General features: G+C 43.4%; 1 protein-coding gene across 7 annotated transcripts in view; it reads right to left on the reverse strand.

The window, feature by feature from the left end:
* LOC110521718 (ecotropic viral integration site 5 protein homolog) overlaps positions 1-19517 on the reverse strand; it is a 95045-nt gene that overhangs the window by 37777 nt on the left and 37751 nt on the right. For 5 of the 7 annotated variants that reach the window (XM_021599519.2, XM_021599517.2, XM_036969384.1 and 2 more), the window contains 11 exons: positions 14598-14787; positions 7010-7231; positions 5712-5786; positions 5109-5234; positions 4039-4182; positions 3603-3692; positions 3188-3285; positions 2929-2989; positions 2645-2698; positions 1183-1215; positions 615-761 (listed from right to left, as the gene is read on the reverse strand). In XM_021599519.2, coding sequence (XP_021455194.1) covers positions 615-761; positions 1183-1215; positions 2645-2698; positions 2929-2989; positions 3188-3285; positions 3603-3692; positions 4039-4182; positions 5109-5234; positions 5712-5786; positions 7010-7231; positions 14598-14787 — 1240 coding nt within the window. The remainder of the gene's footprint in view (positions 1-614; positions 762-1182; positions 1216-2644; positions 2699-2928; positions 2990-3187; positions 3286-3602; positions 3693-4038; positions 4183-5108; positions 5235-5711; positions 5787-7009; positions 7232-14597; positions 14788-19517) is intronic. The other 2 variants (XM_021599516.2, XM_021599520.2) reach the window with 2 other exon arrangements.

Genomic DNA, 19517 nt, shown 5'->3' on the forward strand with positions numbered 1-19517 from the left:
TCCTGTTTTTGCTACATCATTATTGGGTATTGTGTGCAGATTGATGAGGGAAAAAAAAAAAAAAACATTCCATCAATTCTGAATAAGGATGTAACCTCACAAAATGTGGAAAAAGTCAAGGGGTCTGAATACTTTCCAAAGGCACTGTATACATGGCTAGTTCTCAAGACATGAATGTGGACAGAAGAAACAGTCAGTGCCCATGCATCCAGTGTTAAAACAAAAGCTGCATCTTATTCAATCTCATGACTATCTGACCTAGGGCGTTATACGAAATCCTCCCATTAAAATAGTGAACACCAACAAGCCAAAATAGTTGCACCAGATCAGGAGACATTTCAACAATCTCAATATCCTGTGCCTGAGTCAGACATGGAGACCAGACCACTGATCCGAGCCTGATGGATGGTGGGTTGACCAGGCCTGGGCTGATGATCATCCCTCCCAGAGGTGGCACTGTAATATGTGCCACTTAGCAGGAGCTTTAATCCAAAGCGCCTTACAGTACAGTAAGTGCATACATTCGTAGTATGTCAATGTGATCCCTGGAATTGTCATCGCCAGACTAAATCAACTGAGTCATACGGGAACATGAGCACTGTGTTACTCCTTACCAATAGTGGTCTCTGCTGGAGCTCCCTGATGGTGCTCTGTGCCAGCTCCAGTTGAGCTGTGGCCTCTTCGCTCTGCTGCCTGACTGTGGCCAGCTCCCGCACGACCAGGTAGGTCTCCTCTGCCTCCTGGGCGCGTGTCACTTGTCCCTTTAGGACATAACCAACCGACGTTGGTGTGAGCAGGGAGCACCACGAGGGTGGGATGAACGGAAGGGGTGGGCATATCAAAGATGATATAAATAAAGCAGGATTGTTGGTGGTTTTAAAACGCATGCTGTTTTTTCTCTCTGTAAAAGTTTAAGATTGAGTCTCTTTGGTGGACTCGGAATGATAGCTCTGATTACATGCACTTCTTGAATCCTAGATTTCACCAAAGCGATCTGATTTCCATGTCCTAATTTTACATAAATGTATTTAAAAAAAATAATTTGGACATTTATTGTGCTATCATTTAAAGGTCAAATCATTAGCATGCAAAGCTACATCGAAGTACAGACATTTGAGATGGGAAAGTACAATGTAAGAGGGATGAGGGGGGGGATAGTGGAGGAGAAAATGAAGTTTATACCTGGATCAATCTATCTGCCAAGGAAGCACTTTCCTACAAAACAGAAATATCCACAAGAGAGAGAAGCACAGAACGAAAGACCAAAGAACACAGTTATAACAGAAGAAAAACAGACAAACACTTGATTTGGTTTTTATAAAGGGAAACTCAATGTTCATTTTCCTTCCTCCGTCGTTTTGGCAACCAATTACAACGTGAATCCTAACTTCCACATAAGTCAAATGTTCACTCAGCCATGCATTGATGTTAGCAATTGCCCCATAGTGTCCAGGTTATTTTACAAGTATGGGAGGTAGAAAAGGAACATGGTCTTGAGGTGTAGTGAAAAGGTTGTGGGGGTAAAGTGGTGACAGTGAGAATTAGGTGGTTAGGGTGACAGACAACATGGTGATGAGTTTCACACAGGCAAAGCAGAAGACGAGGGCTAAACAGGGCCAAGAGAAAAATGAGACTAAGAAGTTCGCTATAAGCAGCATTTATTTTTAGGATGTAGCCATGCCTTTTTAGGTTCTTAAGTGCCGCATGGTTACACTTTAGAAGCTTTTGAGCAATTCCAGTTAATATTTTGGGTATGAGAAGTTGCAGCCTTCGACTGGATTTGAAGCGATACTGTGATATGAGTGAGTGAGTGGTTATGCCTCTAGACAGAGTCTGGTCGTTTGGGACAGATACTCAGGCAGTCCTCTGCCCAGGCCTCATGCACTGTGTCCTGGTACTCTGACCAGGCCTGGCAGTGCCTGTATCTTTGTGCTCAGACAAACATACCGGAAGATCCCAACAACATGCACAACAATGGCAGCCGTGCATGCAGTGCTGCTCTGCATCATCCCAGGAGTCAACAGCCATCACTGAATGTAGCCTTTTAGAGCGCCACAGCCAGCTATAGTCAGAGGGTCTGATGTGAAGTGAGCTGGCAACCAGAGGGTTGCTGGTATCAAATCCTAGATGCCATTGCCTGCCATTGTGCCCTCGAGCAAGGCACTTAACACTCCACAACAGTGGACCTTGTGTGCAATCGACCAATAAAGTGGTCTTAATCTTACCTGGTCCTGAGCGTGGATCTCAAGACTGAGACATGCATCTCAATGTAAGACTTGCATTCCAAAGCCAACTAGGATCCTTTCACCCAATAAGATATACACTGTCAGTGAGTGAGAATTCTAGTGTTGTCTTGTAAATTGGACAGACAGCCCAACAGCAGCACAGGCCAGTTAGTAGCGACAAGACCCACGAGTCTTTAGTGAACAACGACAGACACATGACGCATGAACAAGCACTTGATGGGTTAATGTATGGTAGGGGGTTATGGTTTTGTTGTGTGAATGGCCCTGGCAAAAAGGTTCACTGGTATAATATGGCTTATTATTATTATTATTATGACTGGTGCCGTGACATAGGATGGCAAGGAGAGCCATGGTTCAACCGGTTTACCACCCTCCTCCACCTCCTTCTTGTCACTCACTTTCTCCAGTGTGTCTAGCCTCTGTTTCAGCAGTCTGTTCTCTGTGCGCAACCTCTGCAACACAAGGACACAGAACACAAAGAAAAAGATCATACATACCTGGGGTTTTAAGTACAGTGAACTCAGCGTATGGAGCGCGGTTATAGTGATCAACTGCTAATAGTGATCAAATTGACCCGTACTGATGTCTATAAGAGTGAAAAATACCACTGCCTTGACTGATACCCTGGTAAGTTTAAAACATGTTTCAAACTAAACACATAGCCTACTGCTTCACCACTCACCTTAATCTCCACCTGCTCCTCCATCTCCTTAGTTTTGATTGTAGTGTATTCCTTTTCTAACCTGAAAACAGGGGTCATACGGCATCAATACAGCGCACTTGCAACACGTGTACTTGAGACAAGCACCCATCTCCATCACACTGTAACTACCATTGCCATGACAGCTCAAGGAACACATCGATTACATCTGCAGCCACAGACGTGCTTTTACAGTAACCAGGCCTAGAGTCCAAGGAGCGAGCAGAAGCGTAGTACTTACTTCTTCATCTTCTTGGCGTTGTACTTGACGTTATAAGCAGCGAGGATGACCTTGTCTGGTCCACTTTCCAGCTGGTGGGGAATGACCTTCTGAAAGTGCTACAGCAGAGCAGGCGAGACGTAACGATTGGGTGAGTACGAGACAGACATGCTCACACAAAGAAACTTCAAGTGTATGTTTATTGTCTTTCAATCTGTATCCTATAGCCTGGTCCCAGATCAGTTTGTGCCATCTTGTCAATGCCTACGGCCATTGTCACAAACAGAACAAACAGATCTGGGACCAGACTATATCTTGTGCCTGCCGGCAATAATTGCCCCTCTGGGATGAAAAAAGTTTGAATTGAATGCATAATTGTGTGCATTAAAACTCCGACAGGGTTGTAATTGTAATGGTTATGGCTGCTCAGTCATACCTGTAACATTCCCTCCATGTCCAGCTGTATGAGTTCTGCCTGGTTCAATTGTAGGATGGCCAGTCCCACACGGAACACTATCTCCAGACCCTGAGACAAACATTCCATTATCATAACATTCCATTATCTAGTACCGCACAGAACACTGCGTTACCAAGGTGAAATTGAAGTTTAGTCCATAAGATATTCCAATGCGTCCTTTATGCCAAGGCCACCGGTGGGCGCTAATTGCTTGCATTTCCTCACAGACCCTTGTGTTGGCTGTAATAAAAAATATTCTGGACTCACTTGACTAGAAGTAGACTGTCAAACATGAGTAAATCAGACGTTCTTTAAAAGCGACAATCTGGGTTTAGTTTATCAGCAAAATGGCAGCCCTGCAGCCAATTTTGGCATACAGTTGGGCGACGTGGATTGCACCTTTAACTGGACTCACCTCTAACATGAAGATGTCAAAGATCCTGGTAGCAACAGGGAGAGGGAAGGAGGTGAGGAAAATGGTGAGGAACCAGGAGGAGGCGTACATTGAAGTGTGGAAACTTTGGGCCTGGAAGTGGATATGGAGGTCTGGGAGAAGTTCCTAAAGGAGGGGGTGAAACGGTGGGTCGGAGATAGAGGGAGATATGAATAGAATAAAACATGATCTTGAATAAAGATGTCACATTATCATGACACATTGACTAATTGTAAGTCGCTCTGGATAAGAGCGTCTGCTAAATGATTACTATATAATTTGTATTCATATTGTTATAATAAATTAACATTCTGACATGCTTACCGCGCTACATGTGCGAGCGTTGCAAAATAAATGTACACATACATGTTATTCAATCATTGCATCCGAACTGCTCGCGTCTCAATGAGTGTCTCCGTAGTCAGGTGCTAAAATAAAACTAGGTTCTATTTGTGACGCTTGACACGCTGCAAGTCCTGCCTCTCCCATCTCCTTATTGGTTTTTAGGAGCATATACGCACGTGGGTGATTGAAAGATGAACTGAGGTCCACACTCCAGTCCAGTTGGTGGTGGTGATGCACCTTAAAGTTGGTTGCCAACCCGCCATAATAAAGCCCAAAGAAGAAGACTGAAGGAGGAGAGATTACTAGAAACTAAACTTGGTTTACCCTTTTATCTGTTTAATAATTGTCGGAGTAGAGGACCTTGTGCATTTCAGGTAAAATAACAAACCAATGTTTATATCCCAGGAAAAATTAGCTAGCAACAGCACGCTAGCTAGCTAAATTGCCATGAATGTTTAATGCTTTTCGACCTGTCCCCAAATTAATATAGTTGGTTATGATTTAGTTTTGATATTTCAACCTGTGTGTCCCGATCGCGTCTGTGATGGATGGCCAAAATCAACATGCGCCCGATGGCGCACGCGGAAGCAAGCCCGCGCCCGGTCTATTCAGCATGTAAGGAGTCTTGGAGCGTGCTGTTGTAAGTCGATATTGCTCTGTAAAAGATTTGCAATTCTTTCATGTATCGAACCCATATCGGGTCTTACCTGGATCATAAACTCAAATTGGTACATGCAGAGTCCCAGCTCAGCCATACTGGGTTTGAACAGTTCTCTCAGTCTGTAGTCCTGCATCAGCTTCACAAACACACAGAACGCCTCCTCCTCAGGCATCTGGTGAGGGGACACCACCAAACAAACACAAAGATCAACAAACAGTTTCCTTTAGCAAAACAAAAGACCTCCTCATACACCATCTAAACCACACAAACACAGAGAGACAGAAAGAGAGATTAAGCCAAGTCCTGGACTAAAATATACCTTCAATGGAGATTCTTCATTGACAATGTTTTTCAGTCCAGGACTAGGCTTAATCTGTGTCTGGGAAACCAGCCTTTAAGAGACCTCACAACGTAATTAAACCTTTAATTAAAAAAAATACAAACTTCACACAATACAAAATCAGACATTATAATACAAGTTAATCACCACCACACAATTTACCAGTGGTCATGAAAAACACACAACTCCTAGTACACAGTTCTCAAGAAAATGTACTCTGGTCAATATAATGAGTCTGTCGATGTGTGTAGTGGAAGGTTACATGTGACCATAGCACATCGTGTGTGTGTGTTCTAGTCCCATTATTACCTGCATGAGCAGCAGTCCAACGATGAAAGCACTTCCCTGACAGTAACCGACCTCCCGGTCCACCAGAGAGTAGGCCTACAACAACAACAGGAAGTGACCTCGGATCAGTCTTCAGCCATGGTCATGAGGAGAGCTAAGCACTCTGCGTGTGCATCCCAAATGGCACACTATCCCCTACATGGAGCATTCCTTTTGACCAAAAGTAGTGCACTTTATAGAGGAATATAGTGCCACTTGGCATGCAAGTCTGGGTCTATGAGAAACTGTCCCAGCTAAGGTTTTTCAGGGTCAAGGTGTAACTGTGGACTCAACACTTTCTGCCCTGTGTTCAAGCAATTCAGCACGAAGCAGGGCTACTGGCTCCCATTAAAACCTAATGAATTACTACTCCATTGGGTTGAGAAACAGCTTTTCTAGAACAATTCTGGCTCTGGCGCATGAGAAGAATAAAACCAGTACTCTAACGCATTCTTCTTCGTCTTCTATTGATAGGACAGTCGGCTGATTGCCAGTCTGTTGGTGCTATCCTGCCAAGAGCACAAATGGATATGGGATCAGGCTGATAGGACAGATAATTGGAGACGGACAGGAAAGATTTGTCGAAAGATGGTCCAGGATTCATTCCAGTTACGATTATACACTGAGTATACAAAACATTAAGAACACATGTTCTTTCCATGACCAGGTGAACGTTGTGATCCATTATTGATGTAATGTGTTTTAAATCCACTTAAAATCAGTTTAGATGAAGGGGAGGAGACAGGTTAAATAAGGATTTTTAAGGCTTGAGACAATTGGGGGAGGCGTGTTTGTGTCAAGAACTGCAACGCTGCAGCTTTTTTACGCTCAACAGTTTCCCGTGTGTATCAACAATGGTGCACCACCTAAAGGAAATCCAGCCAACTTGACAACTGTGAACATGGGCTAGCATCCCTGTGGAACGCTTCCGACAACTTGTAGAGTCCATGCCCCTGATGAATTGAGGCAGGTCTGAGGGCAAAAAGGTAGGTGGGGGGGTGCAACTCAATATTAGAAAGGTGTTCGTAATGTTTGGTATACTCAGTGTCTTAGTGCTGAAGGCGCAGGAGCTAACCGCTAAACCAATTCCAGACCACACTGTAAAGCAATCAGTTGCGCGTATTGGTTTGAAACAAAACAAGGGTTGCAAAATTCCAGTCACTTTCTCCAAATTATTTTTTTTTATCCCTGTTGAAGAGTTCCAGGTTAGAGGATTCCCTCATAGCTTACTCCTTGATTCTAGAAATCCTTTTTTAAAAAAAAACCTATAAATCATTCACCTTCATGACATTGAAGAGTACTTCCTGTCCCAAGCTGTCCTCCTTAAAGAACTCGTGCTCAGGGTAGGTCCGGGCGATGTCCCGGCGAATCAGCTTCTCGCAAGGTGACGTCATTTTCAGCAGCTCAGAGTACTGGTCTTTGATAGGCATGTTCTGGGCATTGCATAGCAACTGCCATACTATCGCCCGGAAGTGGTGGGGGATCCCTTTTCTGACCAGATCCTGTTGGGGGGAGATGAAACATATAAATCAATGTTGGCTTTGGTCCAAAAATGCTAATATTACCAATTGGTGGCAGTAACTAAACCAAAGTGTGGTTTGCAGTTTATCCGACCTTGTCAATAGATCGCTTTCAAAATATATATATACAAATGTTTTTGCGGACTTTCTCTAATCATTGATGTAACATGAGAACAGCCTTTTGAAGGAAAACATGTAGGCCTTGTTTTCTTCATGTTTTTATATACAAAGTAATGTACTGGTATCCACATAGAATGAGACTTCTTATGACGGTGCTCAGAACAAACTAAATAATTTGTCTCTCTGTGTGGTGCTATGCTCCGATGTGTTTTTCTCCACAGCACAGCATGTAACCCAGTCAGTCTCAGTCATCTTAATACAATTTTCCACCACTAAATATAATCTAGTCAGCAAGGCCTTGTGCAGAGTGAAATGTTGTTCTTGCATATTACTGCTGATGTGACTCGATTAGGACCTTTCCTCTGCAGACAGGGAACACTGGCATGAGTTGCTTCTTAGTGTGTGTGTGTGTGTGTGGTCATGGGATCTCTCCCTTTCTCTGAGGTCATCCTGGACAGTCCCAGCCTTGTAATGGAAACAATAGACTCTTACAGTAAGCCTATTGTACGTTCCTAGAAGGAAAAGATGTAGCCTGCTTTGTGGTTCTCAGCTCATTCATTCCACCTCTGCGTTCCATCTCCCTATCCCACCACTGCATTAACACACACACACACACACACACACACACACACACACACACACACACACACACACACTCCAGGGTTTCCATTAGCTGGTAATTGCCTGGGTTGTCGGCCAATTGTCTGGAAGAAGAAGAAAAAGTCCCATTGCGAAATAATGCTTTTTAGCCTATTCATTGATGTAAATACATTTGACTGGTCATGCTTATCGGTCTATTTGTGTAATTAAATTGGTGCGTGTGTAGTCTACAGTATATTCGTTATGTATCATAATTACCTTTTTATTTTTTACCTTTATTTATGAAATGCATACAGCATACAGATGCTTTGAGTGGAAAATCTGTCAAACACCGCGAGAGCTGTTGCTACAGCATATCAAACAGCAAATGCAAAGGCAACAGAATGCAGGCTTCATCAGTGCATCACACACCACTTTGCAATGAGCTGGAGGCAGTATGCATTTTGAAAACATATACTTAATGGTTCGAAACCTGAACGTTTTACTACATATTATGAGGCATGTCTTACCTTGCTTCAAAGCAGCCTAGCCAAAATCTAGACCGTATCTGTGGAGACAATTATTTTATATAAACTCTTTCATTGTCTAGTAGCCAAAGGCACAATCTTAGTCATATTAGTAACCCATGCTAGTTGTTGCATATTAGATCTCCCCTTGTGAATTTGGGATCAATCCTCCCACAACTGTCCCGTAGTCTGTTTGGAATAGACAATTTCTCAACAAGCTGACCAATAGATGTAAACTTTTCTACTATGGGGGATAGTAGATTGACCGAGGAAAATGAAATGTGGACAGTTATTCTAACAGCTTCAAAGTGGACTTCAGAATTCGGTAAGAAAGACTGCACATCGTTGCATCCTCGACTTGAATGTTGTGTTGATATGAATTACCATATTCTAAATGTGATTTCTGTCATTCTGAGCACCGTGGGTGGATGCCCTAATCAGGTTGCATATGGGGCCAGTAAATTTCTCAAATGTCCGGTAAATTAAAAAGGCGCCACATTTTCCTAACGGAACCCTGACACACACCCACCAAGCCTCCACTGGATTACTCTCACACACAGATGCAAGAGGAAACTCATGAATAATGCATACAGCTGTTAATACGTCTGGAAAACTACCTCTACCCATTGCTCAACCTGTCACTACATTACGGTGCAAGCTCCTCTGACTCCGGTTGATGTTCACTCAGCAGTGTGTCCCAAATGGCACCCTACTCCCCACCGAGTGCACTCTTCTTGACCACAGCCCATAGAGGTCTGGTCAAAAGTAGTGCACTACGTAGGGCATAGTGTACCATTTGTGTCATTGTCTGGAGCACTCTTGGAAAACAGGATCAGAGGTAATAAGATTGAATTCATCGCTACTAGGTTAAATGAGACCTATTTCAGGAAGCTAGGTACATATCGCAAGTGCTTCCCAGGAGAGGCATTTGATTGAAACATTTTTTTTAATTTGCAGAAATGCTTTCTGGAACATGTTAACTTTCATGTGTCTTAATAACAAACTTGCATGCCATCTGAAAATACGAATATAATTGTTAAATTACGAGCCTAGTTGGCTTAGCCACAGAAAGACACGAACCTTCCCGCTAGCCATGATTGGCTGAGATAATGGATGGGCTGGACATGCAGAGACATGAGTTCAGATTGATCTGCCACGTAGGTCAGTTCGGAATGAAGCCACGCTTCAGTCTATAACATGAGCAGCTCTGTATGTGTAGATAATCCTTGCTACCGAAGCTTTTTGAAAAATATAGTAGCAATGGAGAACTGCAAAAGTGTTGCTACTGGTCTTAACACTGCTGCCCTGAATTTAGCAGAAAGTATTTTCATTGCAGCAGGATAAAGCGTACTGTTTAGCTAGCTAGCTATCTGTGGTAATATTATTTCTCTCTCAAAAATCAATTTCCATTGCTGGTTATAGCCTAATGCTAGCTAGCTAGTTACTATTATACCTGGTTGGTTAGCTTTAGCCATCTGTAGATTCATACTACAGCATTTCATGCACGGTGGCTAGCTATGACAATCTGTTTGTATTTCTAGTACTGTATGGGTTGGGATTATGGTTAATTGTTTAGCTAGCTAGCTACATGTCTAAACAAAACAACTAAACAAGACTCCACTTCACCAGATGATTACATGACCCATCAAGTTAATCAGGTGTGTCTGGGTGTGATTACGGCCATCTATTGTATTTCGTGAACATGTGAACTACACTACCTTAATTGCTCCGTTTAGCGCATGGCCTCGCATGTGAATCCTTAAAGAGATGGGTGGGGCTAAGGATTAAGAGGGTGTGAACAATGCTGAATGGGTGTAGACAAAGATGAGTTCTGCAGTAGGTGTATCAACACATTCACTAGAAATTCTCTCAAAAGTGGGGTTACAAGTTTATCAACTTTCAAACCAGAATTACTTTTCCATTGTTCCTCAACTGCAGTAAACGATGCCATTTTGTACTTTTATCCAATGTAAAACACAATTTCAAATTTTGCAAGATAGGACAGAAAAGAGGTCACAAATTGAGAATATCAGTTTTGTTGACACAACAGAAAAGTAGTATGCTCACACTCAACTTGGTCAACAGAGGAGATAGCAATGTCAATTGATCAATCTCTTTGTTGAATCACTTTTTTTAAACCTTTATTTAACTAGGCAAGTCAGTTAAGAACAAATTCTTATTTTCAATGACGGCCTAGGAACAGTGGGTTAACTGCCTAGTTCAGGGGCAGAACGACAGATTTTTACCTTGTCAGCTTGGGATTCGATCTTACAACCTTTTGGTTACTAGTCCAACGCTCTAACCACGAGGCTACCTGCCGCCCCAATGTGATGATTAAAATGAGTTAGACAACGTCTTACAATACCTCTGGTCACATGGAGGTGTTGTAGCTTAGGCCTCTTCTCTGGAAATTGTGAAATACCAAAGTCATGTTGGTACGGCCCAGTTATGACTGATGAGGATTCTCTACCACTTCTACACTAGCCCCATATGGCAGATACAGAGCATTCAGAAAGTATTCATACCCCTTCCCTCTTTTCAGATTTTTCTACGTTACAGCCTTAATCTAAAATTGAATAAATATTTTTCCTCAATCTACACACAATAGCCCATAATAACAAGCGAAAACAGGTTTAGAAATGTTTTGTTTTGTATTATAATTTCAAAACAGAAATACCTTATTTACATAAGTATTCAGACCCTTCGCTATGAGATTCGTATTTGAGCTCAGGTGCATCCTGCTTCCATTGTTCATCCTTGAGATGTTTCTACAACTTGGAGTCCACCTGTGGTCAATTCAAATGATTGGACATGATTTGGAAAGGCACACACCTGTCGATAAGGTCCCACAGTGGACAGTGTATGTCAAAGCAAAAACCAAGCCATGAGGTCGAAGGAATCGTCCTTAGAGCTTTGGGACAGGATTGTGTCGAGGCACAGATCTGGGGAAGGGTACAAAAATGTCTGCAGCATTGAAGGTCCCCAATAACACAGTGGCCTCCCTCATTCTTATATGGAAGAAGTTTGGAACCACCAAGACTCTTCCTAGAGCTGGCCGCTAGGCCAAACTGAGCAATCGGGGGAGAAGGGTCAGGGAGGTGGCCAAAAACCCAATGGTCACTCTGCCAGAGCTCCAGAGTTCCTCTGTGGAGATGGGAGAACCTTCCAGAAGGACAACCATCACTGCAGCACAAGTAGCCAGCCAGGCTCCCCCAGGCTGGGGGTGGAATGTTAAGATTTATTTTGCCGAACAAGCTTTATTTTAGTGGCCTCTGGTACATTCTCATGCAAGATTGTATTTTCAACCAGCAACTATCAGGAAATGACACTGATCAAATTCACTTTTTTCCCCTTCACTGTCCCAGTCAGGCCAATTGGCCAAAAATCTACTGGGCCGAACATGGTGTAGTTCTTAAATGCATTGGGGTCATGCGAGACCTGTAGGTTGGCATGCTTTCTCTCTATATTCAGCTGTTAATAGGCTACATTTGGTTATTATGATACGTATTAAAAAGCTGTGTAATATAATTTAGCAATGCAAGCCATTACTCTATTCTTTAAAATTGTATTGCTTTAGTTGCATTCATTTTTGTTTTTAAAGTATGTAATTTTGAGAAGCCCCTTTAAGAAAAAACGCTCCAAAAGAGATACAGTAGGCTAGCCAAGACTAATGCTAGGTATTTTTGTAGCTTTCTTATGTAAACTATCAATAGTAGGCAGCTTGTACAGTTGAAGTCGTAAGTTTACATACACTTAGGTTGGAGTCATTAAAGCTCTTTTTTCAACCACTCCACACATTTCTTGTTAACAAACAATCGTTTGGCAAGTCAGTTAGGACCTTTGGCAAGTGCATGACACAAGTCATTTCTCAAGCAATTGCTTACAGACAGATTGTATCACAATTCCAGTGGGTCAGAAGTTTACATACGCTAAGTTGACTGTGCCTTTAAACAGTTTGGAAAATTCCAGGAAACGATGTCATGGCTTTAGAAGCTTCTGATAGGCTAATTGACATAATTTCAGTCAAATACAGGTGTACCTGTGGATGCATTTCAAGGCCTACCGTCAAACTCAGTGCCTCTTTGCTTGACATCATGGGAAAATAAAAGGAAATCAGCAAAATTGTAGACCTTCACAAGTTTGGTTCATCCTTGGGAGCAATTTCCAAACACCTGAAGGTACCACGTTCATCTGTACAAACAATAGTACGCAAGCATAAACACAATGGGACCACGCAGCCGTCATACCGCTCAGGAAGGAGACGCGTTCTGTCTCCTAGAGATGAATGTACTTTGGTGCGAAAAGTGCAAATCAATCCCAGAACAACAGCAAAGGACCTTGTGAAGATGCTGGAGGAAACAGGTACAAAAGTATCTATATCCACAGTAAAACGAGTCCTATATCGACATAACCTGATAGGCCGCTCAGCAAGGAAGAAGCCACTGCTCCAAAACCACCATAAAAAAGCCAGACTATGGTTTGCAACTGCACATGGGGACAACGATCCTACTTTTGGAGAAATGACCTCTGGTCTGATGAAACAATAATATAACTGTTTGGCCATAATGACCATCGTTATGTTTGGAGGAAAAAGGGGGAGGCTTGCAAATCGAAGACCACCATCCCAACCGTGAAGCACGGGGGTGGCAGCATCATGTTGTGGGGGTGCTTTGCTGCAGGAGGGACTGGTGCACTTCACAAAATAGATGGCATCATGAAGAAAGAAAAAAATATTTGGATACGTTGAAGCAACATCTCAAGACATCAGTCAGGAAGTTAAAGCTTGGTCACAAATGGGTCTTCCAAATGGACAACGACCCCAAGCATACTTCCAATGTTGTGGCAAAATGGCTTAAGGACAACAAAGTCAAGCTATGGGAGTGGCCATCACAAAGCCCTGACCTCAATCATACAGAAAATTTGTGGGCAGAGCTGAAAAAGTGTGTGCGAGCAAGGAGGCCTACAAACCTGACCTAAGACAGGGAATTTTAACTAGGATTAAATGTCAGGAATTGTGAAAAACTGAGTTTAAATGTATTTGGCTAAGATATATGTAAACCTCCAACTTCAACTGTATGTGCTTGTATGTTCACTATTCAAGGTTTACTTTTGTAAATCTCTTTCCCCCAAATAAATAAGCTCAGCGAGTAGATTGATGGCCACTTCTTTTTGCTCTGGACAGCTCCCATGTGCTGTGTAAAGGCATCAACTCATGTACTGCTCGAGAAGTGATTCGCGGGAGCATGGTGGTGCTTGAATGCATGGCCAATCATATTGCTCAAAAACAAATAGAATGTAATTTAGGTGTGGTCTTCAATTTCATGCTCTCTCCCTTCATGTAGAAATTTGACTGCAATCACAACACATACACACACACGCACCAAAGACAGGATCAGCAGTGGTTCCCTGTTATCGCTCACTTTGTGACTGACAGGCGCCCGTCCTATCAATAGATTGCTAGAAGATGGAGGGCTCAGCAGACTTTTTTCTGACTAGTGAATTGAAAAGTAGCCTAGTTAATTTAAGTGGAAAAAGTGCCGACAGCCAGCACTAGTGGAAACCACTGCTGTAGCAACTATAGTAGAATAGATATGGTTTCAGTGCAAAGGGGCACTACACACGATCAGTTTGCAGGGGGCACTGAGAACAAAAAACTAGACCAGAACTGACACCGTAAGTTCAATGACAAAACAGCCACAGTAGGGGTCACTGAGGGACGTACCTGGCCTTTGGAATTAGACCTGAACAATAAAGTATCTACAACATGAAACATAGCCCGCACTGTACAACAGCTTCTAAGTCGACTAACTTCATTGATTACAAATACTTGTGTTAGTTACTTGTTACTAGCTTGCCATTACAGTCTTATAACAGTAACAGGATCTCATTATGGTACGACTAATGCACAAGGTTAGCAGTTAGTCCGAAGCATACATTGGCTCATAGACAACCGTTGGTCACCTGTGTCATGGGGAACATCCACCATATTGCCTCCACCTTACAGAAGGCCAGGGTTAAGCCCAAGGGAAAGGAGGGAGGGAGCCACTTGGGATCAGCTTCCCCAGGTCGAAAGAGTTTCATGTAACTCTTCCAGAGGAACCTATAGCCTAGTAGTGTCTCACCTTGAGCTGCTTCTCCTTCTTCTTTCGGACCTCCTCCCACTCATTGACTATGCGTCCCCAGAGGATCCAGGAGTCCTCCTCCAGGTGAGACAGGTTGGAGGAAGCCGAGGAGCTGGACACGAGGCTGGAGACGCTGTTACGTCTGGATCCGTTCACAGAGCGGAGGGACTTACTGTCCGTCTCCAGCAACCTAAAGAGACAAGCACAACAGGCTTAAGCATTTCTTTCCTCTTTTGACCGTTCAACTTAGGCCTACAAGATCTGCAATGAGAGACTCGGACTGAATGAGGGAACATTTCATTCTATGTTCGGAAGTGAACGCAGCTCAAATACAAAATTATAGACACAGGTAACAATGTAGCGTAACTGCCAATGTCCCTGTCAATCTGAAACCTTTCATTGGTGCCAATAATTTGATATGGGCAGTGAAAGCAGAGTGGGTTTACTGGACATTGAGTAAACGCTTGACGCAAGTAACCCAATAATTGTTGCGGAACATTTATCCAAAGCATGCTGGCACTTCTAGAGCAGCGCTAAAAACAGATAAGCTCATTTAAGAAGGTAGAAATTGCAGTGAGGTGTAGTACCGCTTTATGACAGCAGAGCCACAGCCAAGGAGAAGCCTAACAGCAGCCCCAGCGATGATAGGAGCAAAGCCTGCTGCCGCCACAGCTCTGAGCCCTGGATGTAGGGTCGATGGGGTTACAGACAGTAAGGCTTATAGTGCATCTCTTCAAAAAGGTGGACAGGACAACACATCCCGTCACGGCACTTCTGCTTGTTTCCTCAACCAAAAATGCAATGAACATAGATAGTAAAGCCTTGAACAACCACCATGATCACTTCATCAGGGTCAATACTAGGGTCGGGCGATATTACGACAGCATAGTCTATCGCCCATGGTGACAACATCGCGATTCACCAATAATGACTCACTTCTTGTAGCAGGCATTACAGAAAATGTACACAGGTCTCAAGCACAAAACAACGCAGTAGTGAGTAGCCAGCAGCCAGCTGATCTATATATTTCAATTCTGGCCAACTTGGATCTATTTGCTAGCTAAATAAAGCAATTATCCAGTTGGTAGAAGATGGTGGACTGCTTCTATCCAGCCCATGATGTGGACCTATAAACTAGCTCACTGCAGTAATTCCTCATCCCACAGTCACTGCTCCAACATGTAAGCGTCGCAGACAGAGACACAAACCTGTTCTGCTCCTCCACCAGAAAGGAATATTTGAAAATATTTGCCACTGCCTGCACTTAGCATCTGCCCAGGCTATAGCCCAACTGTGAGTTAAGCTGATTTGGGGCCATAGCGTCATATATCACCATTTTTATGGGTACATAATCACTATAGGACAAAGGTTGACATTGCATTTTTACAGTCCACTCCAAACACATTTTTCAGTCAGGCTGATATTTAAAATGAACCTTTAACTTGCATTAAGGTCCCAGGTGACAGAAAACAAAGTGGACTTGCACAATTGTTTACCTATTACTTCAATGTGATCCTAATTTTGAACAAAACATGACCACTTAAAAAAAATCTCATTTCAGAACGTGCTTAACCATGCCAATGCTAAAATGTACAGGTTTAAAACGGTGCAGTTTGCGTATATTAAGCTGGAATGCGCTCTTTTTAACAAAAGGCCATTAAAACAGCGGTTTCCCACATTACATTAGGAATTGTATTGCATTGACTGCTTGTCAAAATGCACGTTTCCCTCACCATGGCACTTGCAGGTTGAATGCGCCTTGAAATAAATATTTATCTCGCTTAGAACGCACAACAAGATGACTAAGTAAATAGACAAACTATTCTACTATGGGGTTGTCTGGTTTTTCTATTCATTACTCGTTTTGTTTGCAGAGGGAAAGTAAATGTGTCACATCTTTTTTTGGCGTGGCGGGAATGATTTTGCCGTGGCGCAGCGCCACAGTTAAATGATTGCAGAGGAAACACTGAACAGGCCCCTGGCCTGTGAGAGGGAACCATGCCTATCATCCTATACAGTGCACTGCGGACGAGCCCTTGGGTGCGTCCCAAATTGCAACCTATTCTCCTGTAGTGCACTACCTTACACAAGGGCTATGGTCAAAAGTAGTGCACTACATAGGGAATAGGGTGCCAGTTGGGAAGAGGCTATGTCTGGGCCTACGACACAAAGGCCCATAAATCTGATCTCGGAAAAAGGGCCTGGGCCTCTCGGGTGCATGGTGACGTCACTGGGAGAGCTCACAGACTGGGTAGGGTTACAGCCATATTTGGGTCAGGAGAGAGGGGGTCAGGGTAGGCCTGGGTTACTGTCACAGCTAGAACGGCACCAGCAAGGGTTTTACAGTTTGTGGTTTTACATGTTTGAGAAACATACCCAGAACAGCAATTCACTTCTGCATCCTCGTTGTGTAGATTGTGATGCAGGTCTGTAGATATTGTACACATGAACTGGTCTCATTCCAAACATTATCAGCAAAGTTATATTCCATTTTGTAGCGACTCGAGCAATACCTCTCTGTCCATTCTACAGGTATCAAAATAAAAGGAAACACTTGAGTAAATGAGGGACACAAAGTATATTGAAAGCATGGGGTGCATCCACACAGGAAGTTGCAGACACTTGTAGAATCTATGCCAAGTCACATTGAAGCTGTTCTGGCAGCCCGTGGTGGCCCAAAGCCTTAAGACACTTTTTTCCATCTACGTAACATTACAAAAATCAGAAACTTTCTGTCCAAAAATGATGCAGAAAAATTCATCCATGCTTTTGTTACTTCTAGGTTAGACTACTGCAATGCTCTACTTTCCGGCTACCCGGATAAAGCACTAAATAAACTTCAATTAGTGCTAAATACGGCTGCTAGAATCCTGACTAGAACCCCAAAATTTTATCATATTACTCCAGTGCTAGCCTCCTTACACTGGCTTCCTGTCAAGGCAAGGGCTGATTTCAAGGTTTTACTGCTAACCTACAAAGCATTACATGGGCTTGCTCCTACCTATCTCTCTGATTTGGTCCTGCCGTACATACCTACACGTACGCTATGGTCACAAGACACAGGCCTCCTATTTGTCCCTAGAATGTCTAAGCAAACAGCTGGAGGCAGGGCTTTCTCCTATAAAGCTCAATTTTTATGGAATGGTCTGCAAACCCATGTGAGAGACGCAAACTCGGTCTCAACCTTTAAGTCTTTACTGAAGACTCATCTCTTCAGTGGGTCATATGATTGAGTGTAGTCTGGCGCAGGAGTGGGAAGGTGAACGGAAAGGCTCTGGAGCAACGAACCGCCCTTGCTGATCTGCCTGGCCGGTTCCCCTCTCTCTACTGGGATTCTCTGCCTCTAACCCTATTACAGGGGCTGAGTCACTAGCTTACTGGTGCTCCTTTATGCCGTCCCTAGGAGGGGTGCGTCACTTGAGTGGGTTGAGTCACTGATGTGATCTTCCTGTCTGGGTTGGCGCCCCCTCTTGGGTTGTGCCGTGGCGGAGATCTTTGTGGGCTATACTCGGCCTTGTCTCAGGATGGTAAGTTGGTGGTTGTAGATATCCCTCTAGTGGTGTGGGGGCTGTGCTTTGGCAAAGTGGGTGGGGTTATATCCTTCCTGTTTGGCCCTGTCCGGGGGTATCATCGGATGGGGCCGGTGTCTCCTGACCCCTCTTGTCTCAGCCTCCAGTATTTATGCTGCAGTAGTTTGTGTCGGGGGGCTAGGGTCAGTTTGTTATATCTGGAGTACTTCTCCTGTCTTATCCGGTGTCCTGTGTGAATTTAAGTATGCTCTCTCTAATTCTCTCTTTCTTTCTCTCTCTCGGAGGACCTGAGCCCTAGGACCATGCCTCAGGACTACCTGGCATGATGACTCCTTGCTGTCCCCAGTCCACCTGGCTGTGCTGCTGCTGCTCCAGTTTCAACTGTTCTGTCTGCGGCTATGGAATTCTGACCTGTTCCCCGGACGTGCTACCTGTCCCAGACCTATTATTTGACCATGCTGGTCATTTATGAACATTTGAACATCTTGGCCATGTTCTGTTATAATCTCCACCCGGCACAGTCAGAAGAGGACTGGCCACCCCTCTTGGCCTGGTTCCTCTCTAGGTTTCTTCCTAGGTTTTGGCCTTTCTAGGGAGTTTTTCCTAGCCAACGTGCTTCAAAACCTGCATTGCTTTCTGTTTTGGGTTTTAGGCTGGGTTTCTGTACAGCACTTTGAGATATCAGCTGATGTACGAAGGGCTATATAAATACATTTGATTTGTTTGCGTTTCCATTATTTTGCCAGTTACCTGTAGCAGCAGGCTACAGGGAGAATGGAATAGCTGGATAGCTTTTTATTGCCCTCGAGTCGCACAAAAAGGGAAAATAAAATTGCGGGTAAAGTTCAGAATACAATAGATAGATACATAGATAGATACAATTTCATGTGTGCAACATCTAAAAGACCTGCATCACTATAGTGAGAGCTTTGTTAGTTCTAAAAAAAGGGATGTATTTGAGTCTTTATGCAGCCTTTGTTCATGTTTTTTTTTCAGCGCCACCATACTGAGGAAGTGCTTTGCTGTTTGGGGTAAATTTCTCAAAAACGTGAAATCACAACAACAACAAAAAGTGTCTGCACCCTTCTACAACATCCCATTTACATTAAAAAAGAAAGATGTGGTTGTAAAAAACAAAATGTTTACTTTAATTAAAACATAACCTCACTTTCAATGGCAACTAATCTGGAAAACAGTAAGCTAGATGCCAGACCAGGTACAGTATCATACGAGAGGCCTATTAAGTGAGAAGGCTGTTGCTGAATGCAGAGCCCTATGTCATCACAGCTGTACGGGGGTGTGAGGGAATACACCTAACCAATAAGGGCCGAGGGGGTGTGGTATATGGCCAATATACCATGGCTAAAGGCTGTTCTTAGGCACAACACAT

Source organism: Oncorhynchus mykiss, chromosome 30, assembly GCF_013265735.2.
Source record: "Oncorhynchus mykiss isolate Arlee chromosome 30, USDA_OmykA_1.1, whole genome shotgun sequence".
Taxonomy (NCBI): Eukaryota; Metazoa; Chordata; class Actinopteri; order Salmoniformes; family Salmonidae; genus Oncorhynchus; species Oncorhynchus mykiss.